Below are 20,131 nucleotides of genomic sequence, written 5' to 3'. Positions count from 1 at the left end.
AGTATTCTATATGAAGCTCATAACCGATTTCTTCCAGGAAGCTTTCCCTGACCATTCCTATTTGCACTATGCATTTTTTCAAAATAATTTATTTTGGGGGGAGGAAACGCATTTATCTTGTTGAAAAATCAAAGACTATATATATAGTGAAAAGTCTCTTTCCTCTCTTTCTCCTTTTCATGAATTCTACATAACCTAAGCAAGTGTGTTTCAGTTTGTCATTTGTACCTTTGACTTTAATTAGGAATTAAGGGTTTCCCCACCCCTGTGTCAAACTTTTTGTCAAGACTGGGAATGGTAGGGTGAAATTAAGGAGTCATGTAAGACGCAAAGGGGCTAGAATTTTGGACAAGTCCACTGGGGGCAGGTGATAGAGATGTTAAACCAACACTGTTGCAGCTGCTGAGATAAAACACAGCCAGACAGGCTACAGTAATTAGAAACATCACACAGGCTATGATGACAGATAATAGTTAAAGAAAATAGCCAGCATCAGGAAAGGCAGGAAGAGATTGTGGGGGTGTGCTAACAGGCTGCTATGCATAGCTACAAAGACTTAACATTGGCCAATAGCAAACATCCAGGCAGTCAGGCTGGTTATTGTCAGGAAGTCTAGAGCATCCTGACACTGGGATTCAGACACAAGAACGCTTCTATTCTTGAAGCAGAGGTTCTCAAACTTCAGCACATATTAAGAGTTATCTGGAAAACATGTTAGTTAATATGCAGGTTGCTGGGCCTGGGGTGAACTCAATCTACATTTCTAACAAGTTCCCAGGTGATGCTTATGCTACTGGTCCAGGGCCCGCACTTTGAAAATCACTGCATGGATGGAGCAAGAGAGGGGCCCAAGTCTAAGGCAACCAGAGTACTAGGCAGGTTATAAAGACAGGCCCTTACAAGGCCCCGTTAAGTTTCCAATTCTCCCTTAATAAAGATAAGGAACATAAAGACTTCAATCTTAAGGTGAGAAAAAAGTAGCAGGTTTTCTAGGCTCAGAGGGAGCAAGGGATGGGTTTCTTACATGTGAAGAAAAATATACTAAATAAATATTTATTAATCTGCTCTCCCAGGACATGAATAACATGAGACTCACTAAGTAAACCACGAAGAGCTGTTAATAAGCTTCTTAGTCTCAGAATAAGATAAACATCTTTGTATAATAAGCAAGTACATAATTCGATAAATATCTTTGTATATTAAGCTAGTACAATTTTATGTTGCCAGACTTCTAGGCTAGAAATTAGGAAGGATTCGGGAGTAAAATCTGAGTACTCAGATTTTAAGTTTCCTACGAAACTTACAGTCTAAAATCCTTTGTTTTCCTGCAGTAGTTCAAGGAAAAGTGTCCTAGGGAGAAGGGATAGCATGTGCAAAGACCCTAGGGCAGAGGGGAGCATGACTGCTTGGAAGAACTGCCAGGAGGCCAGTGTGGCCGGGGAGGGGATGGGATTAGCAGTCTTGGGAAAACGCTTCTGTGCAGTATGAAGTGGGGAAAAAGATGTACATATAGAAACAAAGGAAAAACATGAAAAATGAAATGATTGCATGTCTTGGAAGTAGGCTTTTAGGTGATTTTAAATTCATTTTTCCTTTTTCTTTAATTTGCCAAGTTTTTACTTTCAAAATTGTATTTACTTCTATAGTTAGGGAAAATAAATCAGAAAAAATGTTTTTAGGTTGTCATTTCTAGATTTTTCTCTATTGCTGTTGCTTATACAATATTCCTGACCTCAATATAATGAAACTAAGGTGAAACAGAGAATGAGGAATCAAGGAGAGAGTCAGAAAGGAAGCAACTCTGACCAGAAAGTTCTCTAAGGTCACAGATGAAGCCTCAGACTACAGTGCAACAAACACGGCTCTTGCTATTTTAATTGCCTCTCATTTTGTATGATGAGGAATTGGAATTTCATTCAAAAGATGATCATATACTATAAATCTTATTTCTGTGTTTCCTAATTTCAGTTAAAAAGTCTCATTAGCTTTTTAATCATGGTTTCAGGAAAAGTGATGGCTCAATTCATTAATCCACAAGTATTTTTAAAATTTTACTGTGTGAGAGGCAGTGTGCTAACTTACAGGGATACAGTAATGAAAATGAGACAGCTATCATTTTCCTAAGAAACTTACAGTCCAATAGGACACATAGACTATTGGACATTACAAGCCTATAATAGATGCTATATCTAGAAGGTAATGACAAGGTGCTATGGGAGCAAACAGTAAGAGAATTAACTCAGCCTGGGGGGGTGGGCGGAAGTGGGTCGTGAGAGAAGACTCTCTAAGAGGCGGTGACTAAGCCAAATCCTGAAAGGCTCATGAATCTATATAGCCAGCCCATGATGCAGTGGGAGAACACGGCTGGGGAGCTAAAAGACCACATGCCACTGAGTTTGGACTTCATCAGAGAGCAATGGGGGGCCAGTAAGCAGAAGATGACATGATTAGATTTGGGTTCTTTAGAGGCTTCTTCTTGCACTTTGGAGAATGAATCAGAAGTGGATGAGACTGGAAGCAGGGGGGTTATTGTAGTATGGCAGGTCAGAAATGACGAAGTCCAAGGAGTGAGGACAGAGAAAGTACCAAATCTGGGATCTATTCGGAGGTGAAATCAATAAATTTAACTTCACAACTTAGTCAACCAACACCTGCATCAAAAACAGAGGAGTCGAGTCAAATATCCTCACTAAAATACGCAGTTTCTATTCCACTTAATACCTGGAAATGAGTATGTATGAAAATTCTGCTGTGATGGTGGACAGTGTTAGTCAAAGTTATCCAAGTTATGAGCGTATGTTTTCTTATCTGATTAGGTGGTGAGATAGATGAGATGATGAGCAGGTTTCTCAGCCAATGCCCACTGTGAACCAGCTGAGCTCTCTGGGGCACTATGTGTAGTGGATTCTGAGCCAGCATGAGAAGTGCCCTGAGCAATGTCTGCCACCAAGGGCATACGACCGGGAGTAGGCCTGTCATCTATTTGCCATCTTTGACTAAAGCATCTCTAAAGTCCCTTCCTGCTCAAATTATTTAAATTCATGGTTCCAGCCCAACTGTCTCACTAAGTGTAGACTCTTTATAAATTAAAATTAAAAAGAGAAAAGAGTAAGAATTAGCTTAGGAACCTTGGAAATCTCATTTCTGTCATTGAACATGTAGCTTTTAAGATGTAATTTAATCTCAAGTTTCCGTTTATTTATCTACAAAATAAGGATAGAATACTTAATCTGCATAGTCATCTTAAGGATTAAGTAAATATGTAAAACAAAAAAATGAATAATGTCTTTATGCATTGATAATTGAAACTGAACATTGAACCACTTTTAATATGGGAGCAGAAGGTTCTTTTCAGAAAAAATATTTCCCTGATCAAAGTGTGATGTTCTTTCAAGGGATGTGAACATTGTGTTGAAGGTATTCCTTTTCCTACAAAAAAGCATATGGAGGAGCTCTTCTTTTCTGATAGTGACAACATGCAGATCTGAATAATGTCATCAAAGCAGGACTTCTCTGTGTTTTTTTTTTAATTAAAGTTCATTGGGGTGACAATTGACTTCTCTTGATCAACTTCAAGCTGCTCAGAGGAGGCCGTGATGAGTTTTCAAAAGGGACCCACTTTACCACATATTTGTTTGCTTGTGAAAACAAATAGAGCTTCTGAGGTAATTGTATCGATAATATAAAGCAGACAAGAGGCCTTGCAATGTGAATGTAATTTCTACTCTTAAAAACTTATTAATCTTGGAAGTAAATGAAATAGAAAAGTATTCATGATAAAAAAAAATGAGTACCTTAATTATTTTTCAAAAGGAAGAGTTCTGTTGCTTTATTTCTGATTAATAGGTTGATTTAAAACAAAAAGCACACTAAAATCCTACTACTCAGAGCTAAACACATTATTAGTAATATCCTTCCAGACTCTCAACTATATATATACATTTGAAAAATAACTTTACATATATTAATCGTTTTATCTATCTATTGTGCCTCTATAGTGTATGATGATAACACACATAATGTTTTGTTATTATCGTTCATTCCCCCACAATCTGGTTATGTCAGTAAGTATAGACGAAAATTATTATTTTTCAGGGCTAATAAACCACCTTCCTTTTGCTTTATCATTTCTCTTAGGCATTTGGTTTGTTCCAATATTTTGTTCCTATAAACTAGATGAACATTCCTGTACAGGTATCTTTGAACACTTGTCTGATTATTTTCTTACGATATATTCCTAGAAGTTTCTTGCTGAGTTAAAGAGAATACATTTTGATAATTATTGCCAGATTTTCATCCAAAAGGATTATTCTACTTTAAACTCTCATAGAAAGTATATGAGACTGTTTCCGAAAATGCTTACTGTGGTGGTTTTGAAACATGTCCACAAATTCTAACACTTTTCTCCTTCCTTTAAATCTTGAGGGCCTTCATAGGTACCCGCCTTCACAAACTGCCATAGGGTGGAAATGATGCTCCATAACTTTACCTCTTTCTCTTGGGACCCTGGCTCTGGGAGCCTTTAGCTGCCAGCTGAGAAGTCCAGTGACCCTTAGAGAGCATGTAGAGACACAGAGAGAGAGATGCCGAAGAAGTCCCAACTGTTTTAGCCACCAGTTGTTTGAATTTTTCCAGCTCACACACCAGCCATATGAGTGAAGAAGGCTTTGAGATTGACTCAAGCCCCAGCTGCTGTCTGACTATAGCTGCATAAGACCCAGAGCAAGAACTGCCTCACTGAGCCCAGTCATCCCCAGATTCATGGGCAAAATACAGAAATGACTGTGAGTTTTTTAAACCACTATTTGGGAGTGGTTTATTACACAGCAACAGACAGCTAGAACAGTTACCAACACAGAGCACTATTAATTAAAAAAAATTTTTTTGCCAATCTAGTGAGCAAAAATTACTATTATTACTATTTTAATTTATTACTTCTTTGACTATGAGGCTAAATATCTTTTTCGTGTATTAACTGGTAAGCCGTAGTCTTTGGCAGAATTGACAATTGGCTTGTAAGGGTTTGTAGATTGTTAAAATCTGAACCCTTTGCCTATAACATATAATGAGACTATTTCTTGTAGTTTGCCGTTTTTATCTGTGGAGTTCTTTTTCCCCTTATATGGTAGTTTTACATGTTGTTGTTTTTTTTTAATATAGAAAAATCTCTCAAACTTTGTCTTTGTTTTCTGGTTTTGATGTCATGCTTAAAAAGTTTGATCTGCTGCAGGAGAATAAAAATATACACAGGAATTTACTACTATATTGTTTAATTTCTTACATTTCAGTCTTACTCTTTTAAGAATTATTTTGTGGGCTGTCAGTTGGCTCAGTGGTTAGAGTGCAGTGCTCATAACACCAGGGTCACCAGTTCGATTCCCACATGGGCCAGTGAGCTGCATCCTCCACAACTAGATTGAAAACAATGACTTGACTTGGAGCTGATGGGTCTTGGAAAAACACACTGTTCTCCAATGTTCCCCAATTGGAAAAAAAAAAAATCTTAAAAAAAAAAACAAACAATTATTTTGATCGAAGATTTGAGGTAGAGTATAACTTCATCCCCTATCCCACCTTCTAAGTCTAGAAGTTATCTTAGCACCACTTATTAACCTGCCTTTCCCCTACCAATCAGAAAGGCTCCAGTTCTCATTTTATAAATTTTCATGTATATCTGGACTCGTGTCTATCTACCCTATTTAGTATTATCTTCTTTTCACCTATATCTCTCCTGGAAACATACTACTTAATTAAAAATATTGTCAAGAGAGAAAGTTTAGTTTAAATTTTTTTCTTAAGAAAAGCTCAGAATATATACTATTCTGTAGGAAAGCTTGGCAGAGTAATGCTTATTACAATTTTAATTTCATAACCGAACAAGTACTTTCTTGTACTGCTCCCACTTCATATTTTTATAAATCTTCAGTTATTTTAATTCCATGTCTTGAACTTTAACAAAAGAAATAGTACCTCCTATCTTAAAATAGTTTAGTTACACCATTTTAAATAGATGAATACCATAATAATAGTGTTAAGGATTTTCCTATTTATAATCCTGTTTTCATTTCATAATTGGAATATAATTGTTAACCAATTGTAAGGTATAATTATGAATAAACTGCTGATAAAGGACTCAGATAACTGGTCCAAATCAACAAAATATATACAGCAGACCCCATAATCACAATTAATATACCTAATTTTTAAATGCACATTTAAAAAATGCCTATATTAAGAACTACTTTTACATTGTTTATGTATTAAGGATGATGGTTCAAAGTTCAGTGGTTCCTCATTCTTAAAGATATCACTACTTTAATCCATGGCCCATGCTTAATTAGTATCTCTTAGATAATAGCTACCAATTTTTGTAAAGTTATTCATTCTAGGAAGAACTTAGAAGAAAGTTCACTATTTTTTCCTCTATAAGAAGGGATTGCTATTTTATGTTTCAAATTGGTTTTAATTATAAAGGATGCTTTTCAATTTCCCTCAAAAGAAAACTTTCAGCTAAAAACAAAGATTAAGTAGCCTTGTACCTTATGGACTTAATAATACATTAATAAGACACATCCTGAAGATCTTAGTTCTCAGTTAAGCCTTGAACTTAAACTTTCTTATATGTGATAAAATGACTAAGGAACTATGTCTTTTTACTTATGTGTATGTGTCTAAGATAGTTATTTATTGAAATTTAGAACACATCAACTATGACATGCTCATGACTTACGTTAGAATATACCTACAAGTTAGTTCTTGAACTGGAATACATGTAATTTCAACACATTTTCCATTGGAGTAATCCTATTTTCAAAATGAGTCACCTTTTGTCACTCACTTAAAACTTTTTATCTTGTGAATCAATATCCATATTTGTTCACAGCACTTATAGTAAAGAATGTCTAACTATAAAATTACTTAGATGTCACCACACAGTTGAAGTAGAAAGAGTGTTGACCACAGGTCAGAACTAGTACTGGTGGTGGGAACCACACCCACTGCTTCTAAAAATTCATGACAGCACGAAAAGCTACCACTACTTTCTTAGTTGGATTAATCTCCAGAGTCAACAAAAGGCAAGCACTAACTTTATCTAGAGAAAACTTAGAGTAAAAGAACTACAGTTAAGTGTGAAACTCAAAAATATAAACTTAAGAGTAAATTTTGTCTACCAAATCAGTTATCAAATATTATTTTAGTACCCATCTTGACTCAAAAATCTCACTTGTGAAAAATAATATATTAAAACAAACAAGCACACCTGATGATTCACCGGAGGCTGGCTTGCTTTTCTTTTTTGTTTCTGGCAGAGGTTGGTATGGTCTTTGTCCCACATGCTCATCCCCTTGGATAGCTGTTAGATCGTGCATACTGAAACTCCGTAACCGCTCCGTTATTGCCCCTTGGCTCTATTTAGCAGAGAAGTGATACATCCAAAAAAAAAAAAAAAAAAAAAAAAACCACTTTAAAACATTTAATACGCTTCTACTGAACTTTCCCCCAACATTCGGTCATGAAGCTTATTCATTTTATTATGAAACTTTCAGAATTATATAGTAGACACCTATAATCATTTACATTTTGCATATTTTCTTTATCACATATACATCATTGATCCATCCCTCAAACCATTTTTAATGCATTTCAAAGTGAGTCATAGATAGACATGAGTACATTCCACCCCCAAACATTTCAGCTTTATATTTAATTTTCAAGTGTAAAAAGTGTACGATGAGCTTACCCTCAGAGTAAAAACAGCACCCATAATTTTGCTCTTAAGTTTATGATTTAAGAAGAACTTTTTAAAGTAAAAGAGAGACTGTTTTAAGCTAAACTAAGTCAGGAGTGGTAATGACTCTACCTAGAACAGTGTAAATACACTGGAGAGCCAAAGAATCTTGGATACAAAACAATATTCAGTTAATAAATTCACTATCTGGCAAGGCATAGCTATTACTACTACTAAGTCATTTTAAAGCTTTTACAATATGGTAGACTGAGCATATGTGGGTATTTAAATTTAAATTAACTAAAATTAAATAAACTAAGAAATCAGTTCTTTAAATGCATTAGCCACATTTCACAAGCTCCACAGCCACATGTGGCTAGTGGCTACTGTACTAGATAGACAATGGAGACACAGAACATTGCTATCACCGGAGAAAGCTCAATGATTTTCAACACTGCACAGCTTTGAAAGGGCCATTTTGGAACCTTTTCAGACATAATTAGATTTTCTGTCAAGGTATAAAGCGTTGTAAAGAGAAAAAAATAATTCCTAAATTTACCCACTTAGAAAATTTGCATAGCATACAGATGACTCATTTCTTATTTATAGCTGTATTAAAAACTATTCTTCTAATTTTTTTAACACTTATTTCTTCTTCTCACACATGCCAATTTATGATTGCCTCTAGTTATAAAGTTACCATAGAAACTCATCCATAATGGTTTACCTCTAAATCGCAAAGCCTACAGCATTACAAACATTCGAATATTGCTGCTAACATGTATTCTACCCTGAAGAAATAGGTCTTGATTCATGAGTCTTGATTCAGCTACTCTGAGTTAGTGATATACTGTGTTGAAACCAAATGCCATTACCCCACTTAAGCTTTGTACTCCTATCTTTTTCAACTGTGAAAAGGAATTCTTTAATTAAAGGGTCTATATCATGAATAAAAATAACTGGGTTTCACACATCTTTAAACATTCTTGGCATGGTTTAATTCATTATACTTTCTTCCTCTTTATCATGTATCATTTACTTATTAAACAGATGGGTGACAGAAGACTTCAGAGACAAACTAAAAGGAAGTGACCAGTGCTCATCTGAAAAAACAAATGCCTTGTTTTCTCAGAACTGTTTTTTTTTTTCCTTTTTCTTTATCTCACCTTTGTATTTCTCAGACATTCTTTTCACCTACAGAGAGATAAATGATCAATGGCATATACATCCATGATACCCTCTACTAGACTAAGGTACAATTTTCAAGGCTGGCTGTTAACTCCCCAAACCCTCCCACTCAAAGTATCTCAGAATGCAAATGAGTCCAAGTGCCATTGAATCAGTCCAGCTTTGTATCGTCTACAACCTTTGGTATCTTTAACAAGTATAATCAGCTAATTCCTTAGGGCATACCTCACAAATGAACTCACACATTACTGTTAGTTCTTTTGTTGTGTTGTGTATATTTTGCCTCCAGAGCAAGATTTCAAGAAAAAGGATGAGATGGACAAATCTTAGGCTTCTACTATTCTCCTAAAGTACCTGTAGTACTGATACTAAGCATGTAAAATTCAAGTAAATACTCTTTTTATGCCTCTTCTTTTTCATTACTCTTGACTGCTAGGGAGTTCTCCATAGACAATAACTTGTTTTAATGTAAACACTGGTGTTTACATAGCAAGGTTAAGTAAGAAACTACCATATGGTCACGGATATCCACATGGCAGATTACACCATCCATAAGAGAGGTCTGTTTCAGGTTTAAATTAAAGGTGGCCAAGGACCAACCCTGATGTATCTATTTACAGCACAGATTTTAAGCTCTTGGATAAGAAGTCCATTAATAAAGGAATTATGTTTGTAATATTAATAAAATGCTAAGTGGCAATACCTACCCTCTACTTCAGAATTCTAAATCGTATGTATAATACGACTACAAGTATGCGATATGGTTATAGGTAGACAAGGAAAAAGATGCAAAAATGAAAACAGTATAATGTTTACGCAGATGGGATGGGTAATTTTTTCCAACAATTTCTTTAATATTACAAAATCAGTACTAGATGGCACAGTGAAGTTTTAATTGTAACACGATGCATAATAAAAATGTCTAACCATTTCCAACTCACTTTTTCTATATACAATCCCTTACTCTGATTATTAAAACTGTTTCTCTATTTTGAGGGTACAAGTAGGGCATTATAGTTAAACTTGTCAACAACATTAAAAGATATTGAGGTTTTGTTTAAAGTAATAATGCTTTGTTTATTTTCTTCTATTTGGTTTATATAATATTAAGCCAAAAGTATAAGAAAAATGAAGAAAAGTTCTAGTTGAGGAGGAAAGTATGTGTGGAAACTGCAGCTTTACTTGATAAGGAGGAAGAGAGTTACCATCCATAAGGATATGTTATATCCCAGCATTTTACATCCTATTTTCTGCAGAATTATATGTACACTGTGTATGTTGAATTGATCCTAAAAATCAAAGAGGAAGTAACAGAAAGATTATGGTAAGAATGTTAAAGTCAAAGTAATTAAGAAGTATTCTGTAGAATATTTCACATGAAAATTGATCACCATTGCAGAAGTGTTCTTAAACCCTTCAGTGGCTCACAGTTCTCAGGGTTTGATTTTGGATGGGCCCAGAACATCCCTTTAAGAAACTGAGAACACCAAACGGGCTGACTGGGTGGAAGGGCTGGGCCTAGATCTAGCACAGTGAAACTCTGGGAAGGATTCGTCAGCTGAGAACCAGCTCTCTGAGCTGTCCCCACACAGAGCTCATTTACATCCAAGGGCATTAGGACATCTGAATGTCTACTCAAGTATCCAGGTCCATGGCTGGCATTTGTAAAAAGAAACCTTGCGTGCAGGACTACCATGTTTCCCCCAAAATAAGCTCCAGTTCAGGTCTCAGCCAGACGGACATTATGACGATGATTTAGTACCGTACGTTATGACGATGTTCCAGAAGATGCCATGACTGTAATTGAATAAATGCAGATTGTTGTACATGAAAAATTAAGACATCCTCTGAAAATAGGCCCTAATGGAGCAAAAATTAATATTAAGACCCGGTCTTATTTTCAGGAAAACACGGTAATTCTAACTTTTTTATACCCAAACGATTCTGCCTTTGTTGTAGTAACTTCATTTCTTGGTTAAACAGAACATTAAAATTACTCTATTTTGTGTTAAATAACGGGAATTTACTGTGCTTATCAGCATCTTTGTTTAAAACCTTCAACCTATTCTCTTCACGTTTTTTACTAAGAATTTAGGAACATAATCAGTAATGCTTTATAATCTTACAAGCATATAAACAATCTGTTGCAGAATAAGTCTTACTATACTGTTCAATAAAAAGAACCATTAAGCTCTATTTCTGTTGATCCTTGACATATTACATTATAATTGCAGATAAAGCTAGTTCCCAGTTTTTAGGGAAATCTCTTTTCCCTGTGGACATTCAACAACTAACCTGACCAAGCGTAGAATAGAACTGACTGCATTTACATTAAGCGAATACTGTATTTTAGTGTTTTGAAGATGAAAGCAATATATATTTATCAAAAAACATTTGTAACAGAAAAATATACAAAAGAAAGATTATTCATTAGCTACCACCAAAACTACCTGTACATAATTACATACCCTTTGAGGTTTTTCTGACTCATCACACTTTTAGAGCAGGGTTTCTCAACCTCAGCACTACTGCTATTTTGGGCTGGATCATTTTTTGTTGTGGGGGAAGTCATCCTGTGCATTGTAGGACATTAACAAGCATCCCTGGTCTCTATCCCCAGATGTCAGTAGCAGAACCCCCTCCCTCAATTGTGACAACCCAAAATGTCTCCAGACATTGCCAAATGTCCCTTAGATGGCAAAATCAACCCCACTGAGAACCACTCTTAGAGATATGAGGGGTTTTAGAAGTCAAGTTTCACCCCTATGTTTTACAGGTAAGAGAATTATACTTAGTGAGCTCAGTGAAGATGATTTGCCCAAAATCTCATTCATGGCAGGATCTGCGCTTTAAAAAAAAAGCAGATAATTTGACTGGTATAGAATTCAATGCTCATTATAACATTGTGCTTCCTAGATAATAGGAAAATAGTATGACCTTTCTTTTCCACTGTCTGAACAACTGTTTTCTTTTATAAATGGATGATACTAAGCGGCTAGATATCCTCAAATCCTTTCACAAACATAAGCCACTCAAACAGACAGGATTTTTGACTTAATCATAGCTATTTACAGTCAGTTAGAGTTCATCAATTTTACCTGTAAGCCTCTAATTTCTGTGAAAATTGATTTTTAAAATAATATCTGCTACAAAATTCACCAAGAAAAGGCTGCCAGACAAAAATTCTAAAAGATGGTTAATATGACTAACGGTCCTTTTCTTCACCTGTCCTTCGTTTGGCAGTAGTGTTGCTCGTCGGCACAAAAGCCACCTGCATTTCTCATGTGAAAAGCTATGCAATGTTGAAAAGCTATGCAATGTTGAACATCCTCAGCAAAATCCTTGAAGGTCCTTCATGTGTTTATGCTTTGCTCAGCCAAAATAAACTTGCACACTGACCTTGTGAACAGATGCCTGGTAATGAGGTCACAGAACTGAGTAACAGTTTTAGAAAATTGCTTTACGGCGTAATAAAGGTTCTTGTTAGATTCTTATTTTCATCTTTAACATGCTCAGGCCGTTCAACCTGGGAACCTAGTCAGGGGCATTACCAATTTTTGAAGGTCACACCAAGAGTCTAATTAGTTTTAGCCTGAAAGATATTTTTAACAAACTACATATTGTAAAAAATTTTAAATAATTCTCATGGCTTGCTACTGGCTCTCTTCCAGCTTCTCCTCAAACTTGACCTATTTCCTATTTCAGTTTCAATTTATTCCTCGGTATGAAGTGTCTGGTTCAGTGCTTCTTCCATCACAGTGCCTTTCTTTGACATCTCCAGAGATGCAACTAATGTCACCTACTTTAAAATAGGCACAGTACAACTTGTGGCAAATACATGTTAGTTAACATTATGTTATGTTCAGCATATTTAACGAGTATTTCTAATGAATAAAATCCAGGATGGCTGACGTCACCCATCCTGTGCTCATGCTGAGAACGGCAAGATCACATCGGGTCATCTTGACAACAACAGGGTCACGACATCACAAAAAAGAAGGGAAAGTTCCAAAATGAATTCAAATTATAGGATACATATGTGTTTGTGTGTTGAAGTGGTAACTTAGATAATTTTTATGTTTTGTTGTCTGTCTTTGAAGTGGGGAGGTGGTTCTAAGTTGTTAAATACAGAGGGTGCCAAGACAATGTATACACACATTTTAAGAAAGGAAAAAACTGTATTAATATATGTTGGTAACAAAAGATGAATACAAGTCATGTTTGACTTCTGCAATTACAAGAGGTGCTCTAAGTGGGTACCATCAGCGTCCAGACACTTCTGATTATGGTGAACTGCTGTTTGAGTAACACTGACCAAAGTGTTAACATCTCTTAAAATGTATGTACATTTTTTTGGCACCCCTGGTATATAAATAAAAACAATCACAAAGAAAAAAGACAGAGAAATATAGGTATAGGATTGCTTTTAAAAGCCTTTCTACAGACAAGTATTTCTGTGAGATAATGCTTATTTTGATAATGGAGGATTAAGGGGAGACTCTTAGCAGCCAATGATGAGACAAACTTTTCAGTTAATGAATACAGACATTCAGCTAGACGGTAGCCTGTGAGGGACCATATCCATTTTGTTCACTGTACATCTGCAGCACCTGCCATATTGTAGGAATTAAATAAATAGATGTTGAATATGTAGGATGCTAAATACTGATGGCAGCAAAGTGTAAAATAAAAATAAATGAAGAGGGAATACATTTAATATAATACAGTGGGGATTTCTGACACCCCACATAGAGTTTGGAAGTAGTAAATGTAAGTCAAAATAAAATAAGTATCCCACAGAATAGTCACAATACATGGGAAGGTGTCTCACAAAGTAGTAGAATTAAACCATGTTTAAGTGCTAAAGTGAGGAGGAAAAAAATGGGATTTGTATGCTCCTGTTTCCAAAAATAATGTTCTGAAATATCTATATTTTCTAAACAACTTTTCAAGTTGAAATTTAATTTTTAGTTTTTCACCATGAAATCGTGTTGAATGATGCTTTTAAATACGAAAAATTCACAAAGCATCTTCTTTCAGGTATAAATAAATACATGTATTTTGTAAAGTCAAGTAAAGCTAGATTTTATAAAAGAAAGCAGTAATTGGTCCCCTTTTCCTCTCCATCCCCCTGCAAACAACCACTTTAAACCCTCTACCTTCCTATATGGCAGATGAGAATTTTATTTCGCTTCTACCTCCTTTGCTCCTCCCTTCATCCTCCCAAGAGAGCAAAATCACAATTGTCCAATCTACAGGCAGTGTTCTCAGGATTATAATGTAAATGCTGTTTTAATCACTGCTGAGCAGTCATGTTCCATTATTGTATTTCCTTTCTATATATTGTAACTTTTTCCAGTTACAATTATCCCTTTTTCTTCTTATTTCATTTGCTTAGTGGGCCTGCGCTCTCCCTCTTCACATTGCCTCCACTATGTTTTTCGTGGTGCTCAAGGCTGAGGTGCAGCTGCAGTGTAGTCGCTGCCATCTAGAGCAACTTTTTTCTGGTTATTTACAGCACATGCTGACTGATTTAAGTATTATCCCTGCACAGGATTAAACCTATCAGATACTCTGATCTCCATATGTTTCTCAGAGACACCTGTCCTGGCACCTTTTGCCCATCACATCCAATTTTGGCTGGTTGTACTCTGGCCTTGCGCTGTAGTGCTCATTCTGGGAATTCCTGTCCCCTCCCTCTGTGTTGGATACCCTGCCTCCCAGATCCCATGGATTTCCTTTTTTCGTGGATTATTCCCTAATTTTGGCAGAGCATATCTACCCTGACATAGGAGGCACAGGAGGTAAATTTTGTGACTATGCATGCCTAAAAAATAATAAATAAAAGATTTATTCTAAGCTGACATACAACTGAGAGCTTGACCATTTCAGAATTTGAGGGTGAAAATCATTATAGCATCATGGATGGTATTCCATGGACGGATAGTCTTCCATCTTCAAGCTTCCATTGTCACTATTTAGAAATTAATGCCTTTCTGATTCTAGATCATTTGAATGTGAAATACTTTTTGTCTTTGGAATCTTTAAGAATTCCTTCCTTGTCTCTGGTGTTTTGGAATATTCCAATGACCTTGCTTGAGAATGGTCTGATTAGAGTCAGCCTTTTTCTCATTCATTGTGCTGGGTACTCTGTGGGCCCTTTCAATCTGGGATTCATGTCCTTCAGTTCTGGAAAATATTATTGTATTATTTCTTCGATAATTACATCTGTTCTTTTGGTAGAATTCCTAGTTATTGAATGTTGGGCCTCCTGGGTGATCTTTTTTTAGTAAATATGGAAATCAGGAATGCATATTTTTAAGAAATAAAAAGCAAATTTACTTCTGAAATGGAAAATAGTCCTTAAATAAGTTGAAAATTTTGCTATTTTAGTATCTGTTTATATTTATACAATAAAAAGCCTTCAAAAGCCAATAATAGGCAAACTATAATAAAGTGCTGATAATTAATAATCATTAATAATACAATTATCTTATGTGATTAGTGCTGCTTAGTTAATAAGTTTCCATTTAATCTTCAATATAACACTTCTTGTGTAGAATGTAAATTTTTTATCTTGTGGATCGTAATAATTATAATACTTGAGCCAAAGATCACTCTGAAAAGAGAAACCTCATTCTGGGAATTCCATTTGACATTTTACATCCCTTCACCACTGCTATTATATAAAATGACCACTTAACTAGAATATTTATTTTTATAGCATTGTTGTTTTAGTTTGAGATAACTAAGTTGAAAAAGCTTAAAGGTAGAATACTATTTAATCTCAATTTAACTTAATAGCAACAAACTCAAACTTTCCCTTGAATTAAGAGAGAGACACATGATATAATGTTTATTGGACTCCTACTATATTTTATCAAGCCCTGTGCTTTTATATATGCTCTCACAGATAGGTACATTATTCTCAATTTATTCATGAAGCAACTAAGGAATACAGAAGTTAAATATATTGCCAATTGTTATTTAGAAAGTCACACTCAGCATTTTTTGTGTCTGAAGCCTGATCTTTCCATGTACTACACACCAACATCAATCAATTATGCTATGGTATTTAAAATAAACCACACTAATTACTACATGCAAAGAAATCCAAAAGCCACAATGCAAGTTTTCACAGAAGGCATTCATTTGATAACTTGGCTTGCAAAACACAACACATGACATTAGTATTGGCTAAGTAAAATCTCAAGTTTTAAGAACAGAATTTTTTCATGCCTTATTTTGAATAATCAGTTACCTCAAATTGGTTGAAGTAGGAGTGCAGAAGTAAGCCAGAAATCCTACCAAGATATTGCCACCGAGAGAGAGAACACCAAAGACAGAGAAAGAAAGAATGGTCATCTTTACTAAAGGTGATTTACTCAAACTATTTTAAGGTTATAAAGTAGGAAAGTTATGACAAAATGACATTTTCCAGTATTTTTTATTTATTAACTAGCTCTCATTTTGTGATCAATTAAGAGTTTCAAAATATTGAGTAGTTATAGAAAGCATGTGTTAAAATTCTCCTAAATTATCTACTTGTTCATTCCAGTATTATAAAAATAAACAGAAAGCAAAATTCTGCCAAATTTTATAATGATCTGAAATAGAAAGCCACTCTACTTTAATCGCTGACTTAATGTGTCATTGGATAAAAAATGTAAATAAAAAATTACCTTCACTGCTGCAGTGACAGCAGCAGTAGCTGCTAAGTTTAAACCTTGTCGCCCAAAGTTGACCATTGTCTCATAGCCTCGTTCCTTTGCTTGTACAATATAATCATCAATCTCCTGGGGAAAAAAAACCCCAAACCATAGACATTAATTTTATTTCAATACAGTGTTAAGAATCCAAAAAATAGGACTGCCCCCATAATATAATCATTTCACTAATTCTATAGCATAAAGCACGTGATAATATATATTCCTAACGTGAATTTGTGGAGATAATATATATATCTTACCCTTTCCTTTGAAGACAGAAGTGGATGAAGGAATTTTCTATATATTAAACTTGCTCCTTTGGTATAGGGAGAGAGCAGCCATATGACAAAAGCAATCTTAAGTTCATAGTACAAGGGGAACCTAACAAGACAAATTTTGAAAAAAAAACGCTGGTGAAAATAAAGTACAGACAATGAGGAAACACAAAAAACCTTTTTAAACTGTTCAGTCCCCGTATTAAGTTTTCAATGTAAAAGTGAGTGATCAGAGAAACAATTATATTTGAATCAACAAATTAATCTTATTAATGAAAGAAGAACCTGCTCCCCACAGAGAGTCACACCTTCAGTTTAAGCAAGCACAGGGAAGCTGCCAACTGACTGGAGCAGTTCAGAGAGGGCATTAGCAGCATTTAACCAGAGCAATAAGGGACACCCGCTCTGTCTGCAGAGCCCAATTGCCATGGCAGTACCTGACACACCTCCAAGCATCAGGACTCACATTTGTAAGCTCCCAGTGCACAGTGTTACCCCATACACACATCTTCTTTCTCACAACTCCCAGAAAACGTCCCCTCCAATCTCATTGGCCAGAATTGTAGCACTCTGCAGACCTAAACTGTTCACTTGCAAGGGGGAATGGAATTACCATTGTGGTCCACTGGCAATTGGGGTTAGCTCCCCATGCCCTTTTCCATGTGGCTTTGCAGTGCCTTCCCCGTAGGCCGAGTACACTTCCCCAAGCCATGACTGTGGTTTTAACCATATGACCTGCTTTCTCAAACAGAATACGAGTGTGACATATGTCACATGCAAGGAGAGGCCTTAAGTGCCCTTTGACTCCCTCACCCCACCACCCTCAACCTCTTGCTTTAAACGATTGCTTTTTGTCACGAGAACAAGTGCTTCTTTGGCCTTGGTCCTGAAAAGAAAAGACACTTGAAATAGCTAAGCCCAGCAAAGCAGCAGCCGACCATTCTCCCTCACGAGACTTGAGCAAGAAATAAATGTTTGTTTTTCTAACCCATTGTGCTTTTCGGGTTGTTTGTTGCCACAGCAAAAGTTAAGTTAACTAATACAGCAGGAGGGGGTCAGCATCCTGTGGTCCAAGAAACATTAAGGTACCCGACAATGGAACAAATCTGGGCTCTTCTGAAGACGCTGACAGGTATCAGGCAGTAAGGAATGACTTGGTAGTCAATCAAAGGCTCTCTGCCACAGTGCCATCAGAGGAATTTCCGGACTCTCATTATTTGTGGTAAACTTTTTCTACATTGTTTAGTTTTTAATAATGCATGCTACATTTGCAATCAGAAAAAAATGAGAAGTCTTTAAAAAGAGAACTTTGAAACTTAAAAAGACCTAACATGGTTTCTGCCATTTAAAAAACAAACAAACAAACAAACAAAAAATTGAAGACCCTCTTCCAAACCCTTATACCAAAAACATAGTGGTAACTGAATGAGCTTTGGAACAGAAAAAGAAAGAGAAAGATGAAGATACAGCTCAGAGAAGTTCATAAGTAAGGGCAGGATGTTAAGAACATTTAAGTTTGATGATTGCTTTTTTTTTTTCTTTCTAGCTATCCAAAGTGAGAATATGTTAAGAACAGCAAAGTCAGAAAGCTGGTTTAAGGAGAGAACAGTAAATGTCTAGAACAGGTACAGGAGGGGATGGAAGCCGCAACTGACCAAAAGCAAGCAAAGGAATGGTGAGGCTCAAATTGATACTTATATGAGCAACTGACTGATTTTTTTCAGCTTGTTTAGTAGCCTGGGTAAAGAAGTAAAGAGGAATTGTTGGGCTTACTTAGTCTGAAGGCACAAGAGCAGAAGGTACTCGCAAGGTAATAAGTTTAAAGATTTTAAAAGGGGGATTTCTCCAAGTTATGGCAAGGTTTAGATGGAAATGCACTACTGAAATACAGCACAGGGAGATTCAAGTTGTCCCATTAAGTATTTGCTTCTTGGTAAAATGTTAAATCCTTGAGGATACAAACATGCTTTAATTTTGTCTCTGCTCTTTGGAATAGAGCAGCCAAGGAGCTAGCTGGTGGTCAGTGGGTGTCCTCCAGGAGGGTGATGTCATCCAGTTTGAATGTAGATGAGCGTTTTAAGGACAGGGAGGGAATGCGAAAACCAAATGCTGTGGGCTTCAAAAGAGAAGTCATTCAGAGAGTGATAAAGACAAACAGCCTGAAGTCATCAGTGTGGAAAAAGGATAATGACAACCAAGTTTCTCTATTCCAAGATACTACAAGGGAGTAGCACATGGGGAGAAGAATGAGCTGACTTTATTTGAGGGGGGACTATAAGGAAAGTAATATTCTTATGGGGAAGCCAGATGAAGAAAATGAGACACTTGATAATTAGGTAACTTGATCAAATTCATTTAGTTAACATCAAGAGCAGGATAAGAACTCAAGATACCTGATAACAAGTCTATAGTCTGGCCCTTTCTTAATACTAGAACTTACCAAGCAACTGTTTGATCTGCTACTGTTTCAATCACAGTATAGAGAGCAAAAACAATCCAGTACATCATCCACCGCACCTGGAAATAATAAAAATACTTATGAAATAATGGAATAAAATTATTTGCAACTCTTACCAATTACATACTATATTTCTAGATTTGGATCAAATGCAGAAGTCAATAGTTTAATTTTCAACAGGTTTTATGTTTGAGTTTTTCACATCACTGTATTGACAGTCTTGGGATACAAGAATCAAAGAATTACAAATCTCTGGGCCTGATACAATGTAATGCACAGATCTGAATGAAAGAATTGGAAAAATAGGATATAGTTTTCTTAACTGAAGGAAAGTTCTTTAAAAGATCGTATTTTTATCTATACACTTCTTTTGGAAGACTATTAGCTATGTAATTATTACATAAATAATATAGTATAATATATGACATTTAATCTTTTATTAGCTTTTAAAATTTTGCATTCCTTATTTTCTCCATATCTACTGTTCAGAAACCAAAGAACAGTCCTGGATTTGTTATATCCATAATGCTAGTCATGTAGTTTGAAAGTCTGTTAGCGCCTACTTCCTCTTCCCCTACATATAAGGCTATCACCTCTCACACTTTCTTTTCCTTCTACTCCAATACCATTAAGAGTAGTTGCAATAGACTGAATGTTTGTGTCCCCTCAAAATTTATCTGTCAAAATCCTAATCCCAAATGAGGTGTGGCTATTGGAAGGTGACTAGGTCATGAAAGTAGAGCCCTCACGAATGGGAGTAGTGTCCTTCTAA

At 35.7% G+C, this 20,131-nt stretch overlaps 1 protein-coding gene across 1 annotated transcript in view; it reads right to left on the bottom strand.

The window, feature by feature from the left end:
• The window catches only part of REEP3 (receptor accessory protein 3), a 77,842-nt gene that overhangs the window by 2,427 nt on the left and 55,284 nt on the right, over window positions 1–20,131 (bottom strand). The window contains exons 3-6 of the mRNA XM_033130719.1: window positions 19,342–19,418; window positions 16,887–17,007; window positions 16,600–16,713; window positions 7,262–7,409 (exon numbers count right to left, since the gene is read on the bottom strand). Of these exons, the coding sequence (XP_032986610.1) occupies window positions 7,262–7,409; window positions 16,600–16,713; window positions 16,887–17,007; window positions 19,342–19,418 (460 nt within the window). The remainder of the gene's footprint in view (window positions 1–7,261; window positions 7,410–16,599; window positions 16,714–16,886; window positions 17,008–19,341; window positions 19,419–20,131) is intronic.

The sequence above is a fragment of the Rhinolophus ferrumequinum genome, chromosome 16, assembly GCF_004115265.2.
Source record: "Rhinolophus ferrumequinum isolate MPI-CBG mRhiFer1 chromosome 16, mRhiFer1_v1.p, whole genome shotgun sequence".
NCBI lineage: Eukaryota > Metazoa > Chordata > Mammalia > Chiroptera > Rhinolophidae > Rhinolophus > Rhinolophus ferrumequinum.
This window is presented reverse-complemented; position numbering and strand designations above follow the sequence as displayed.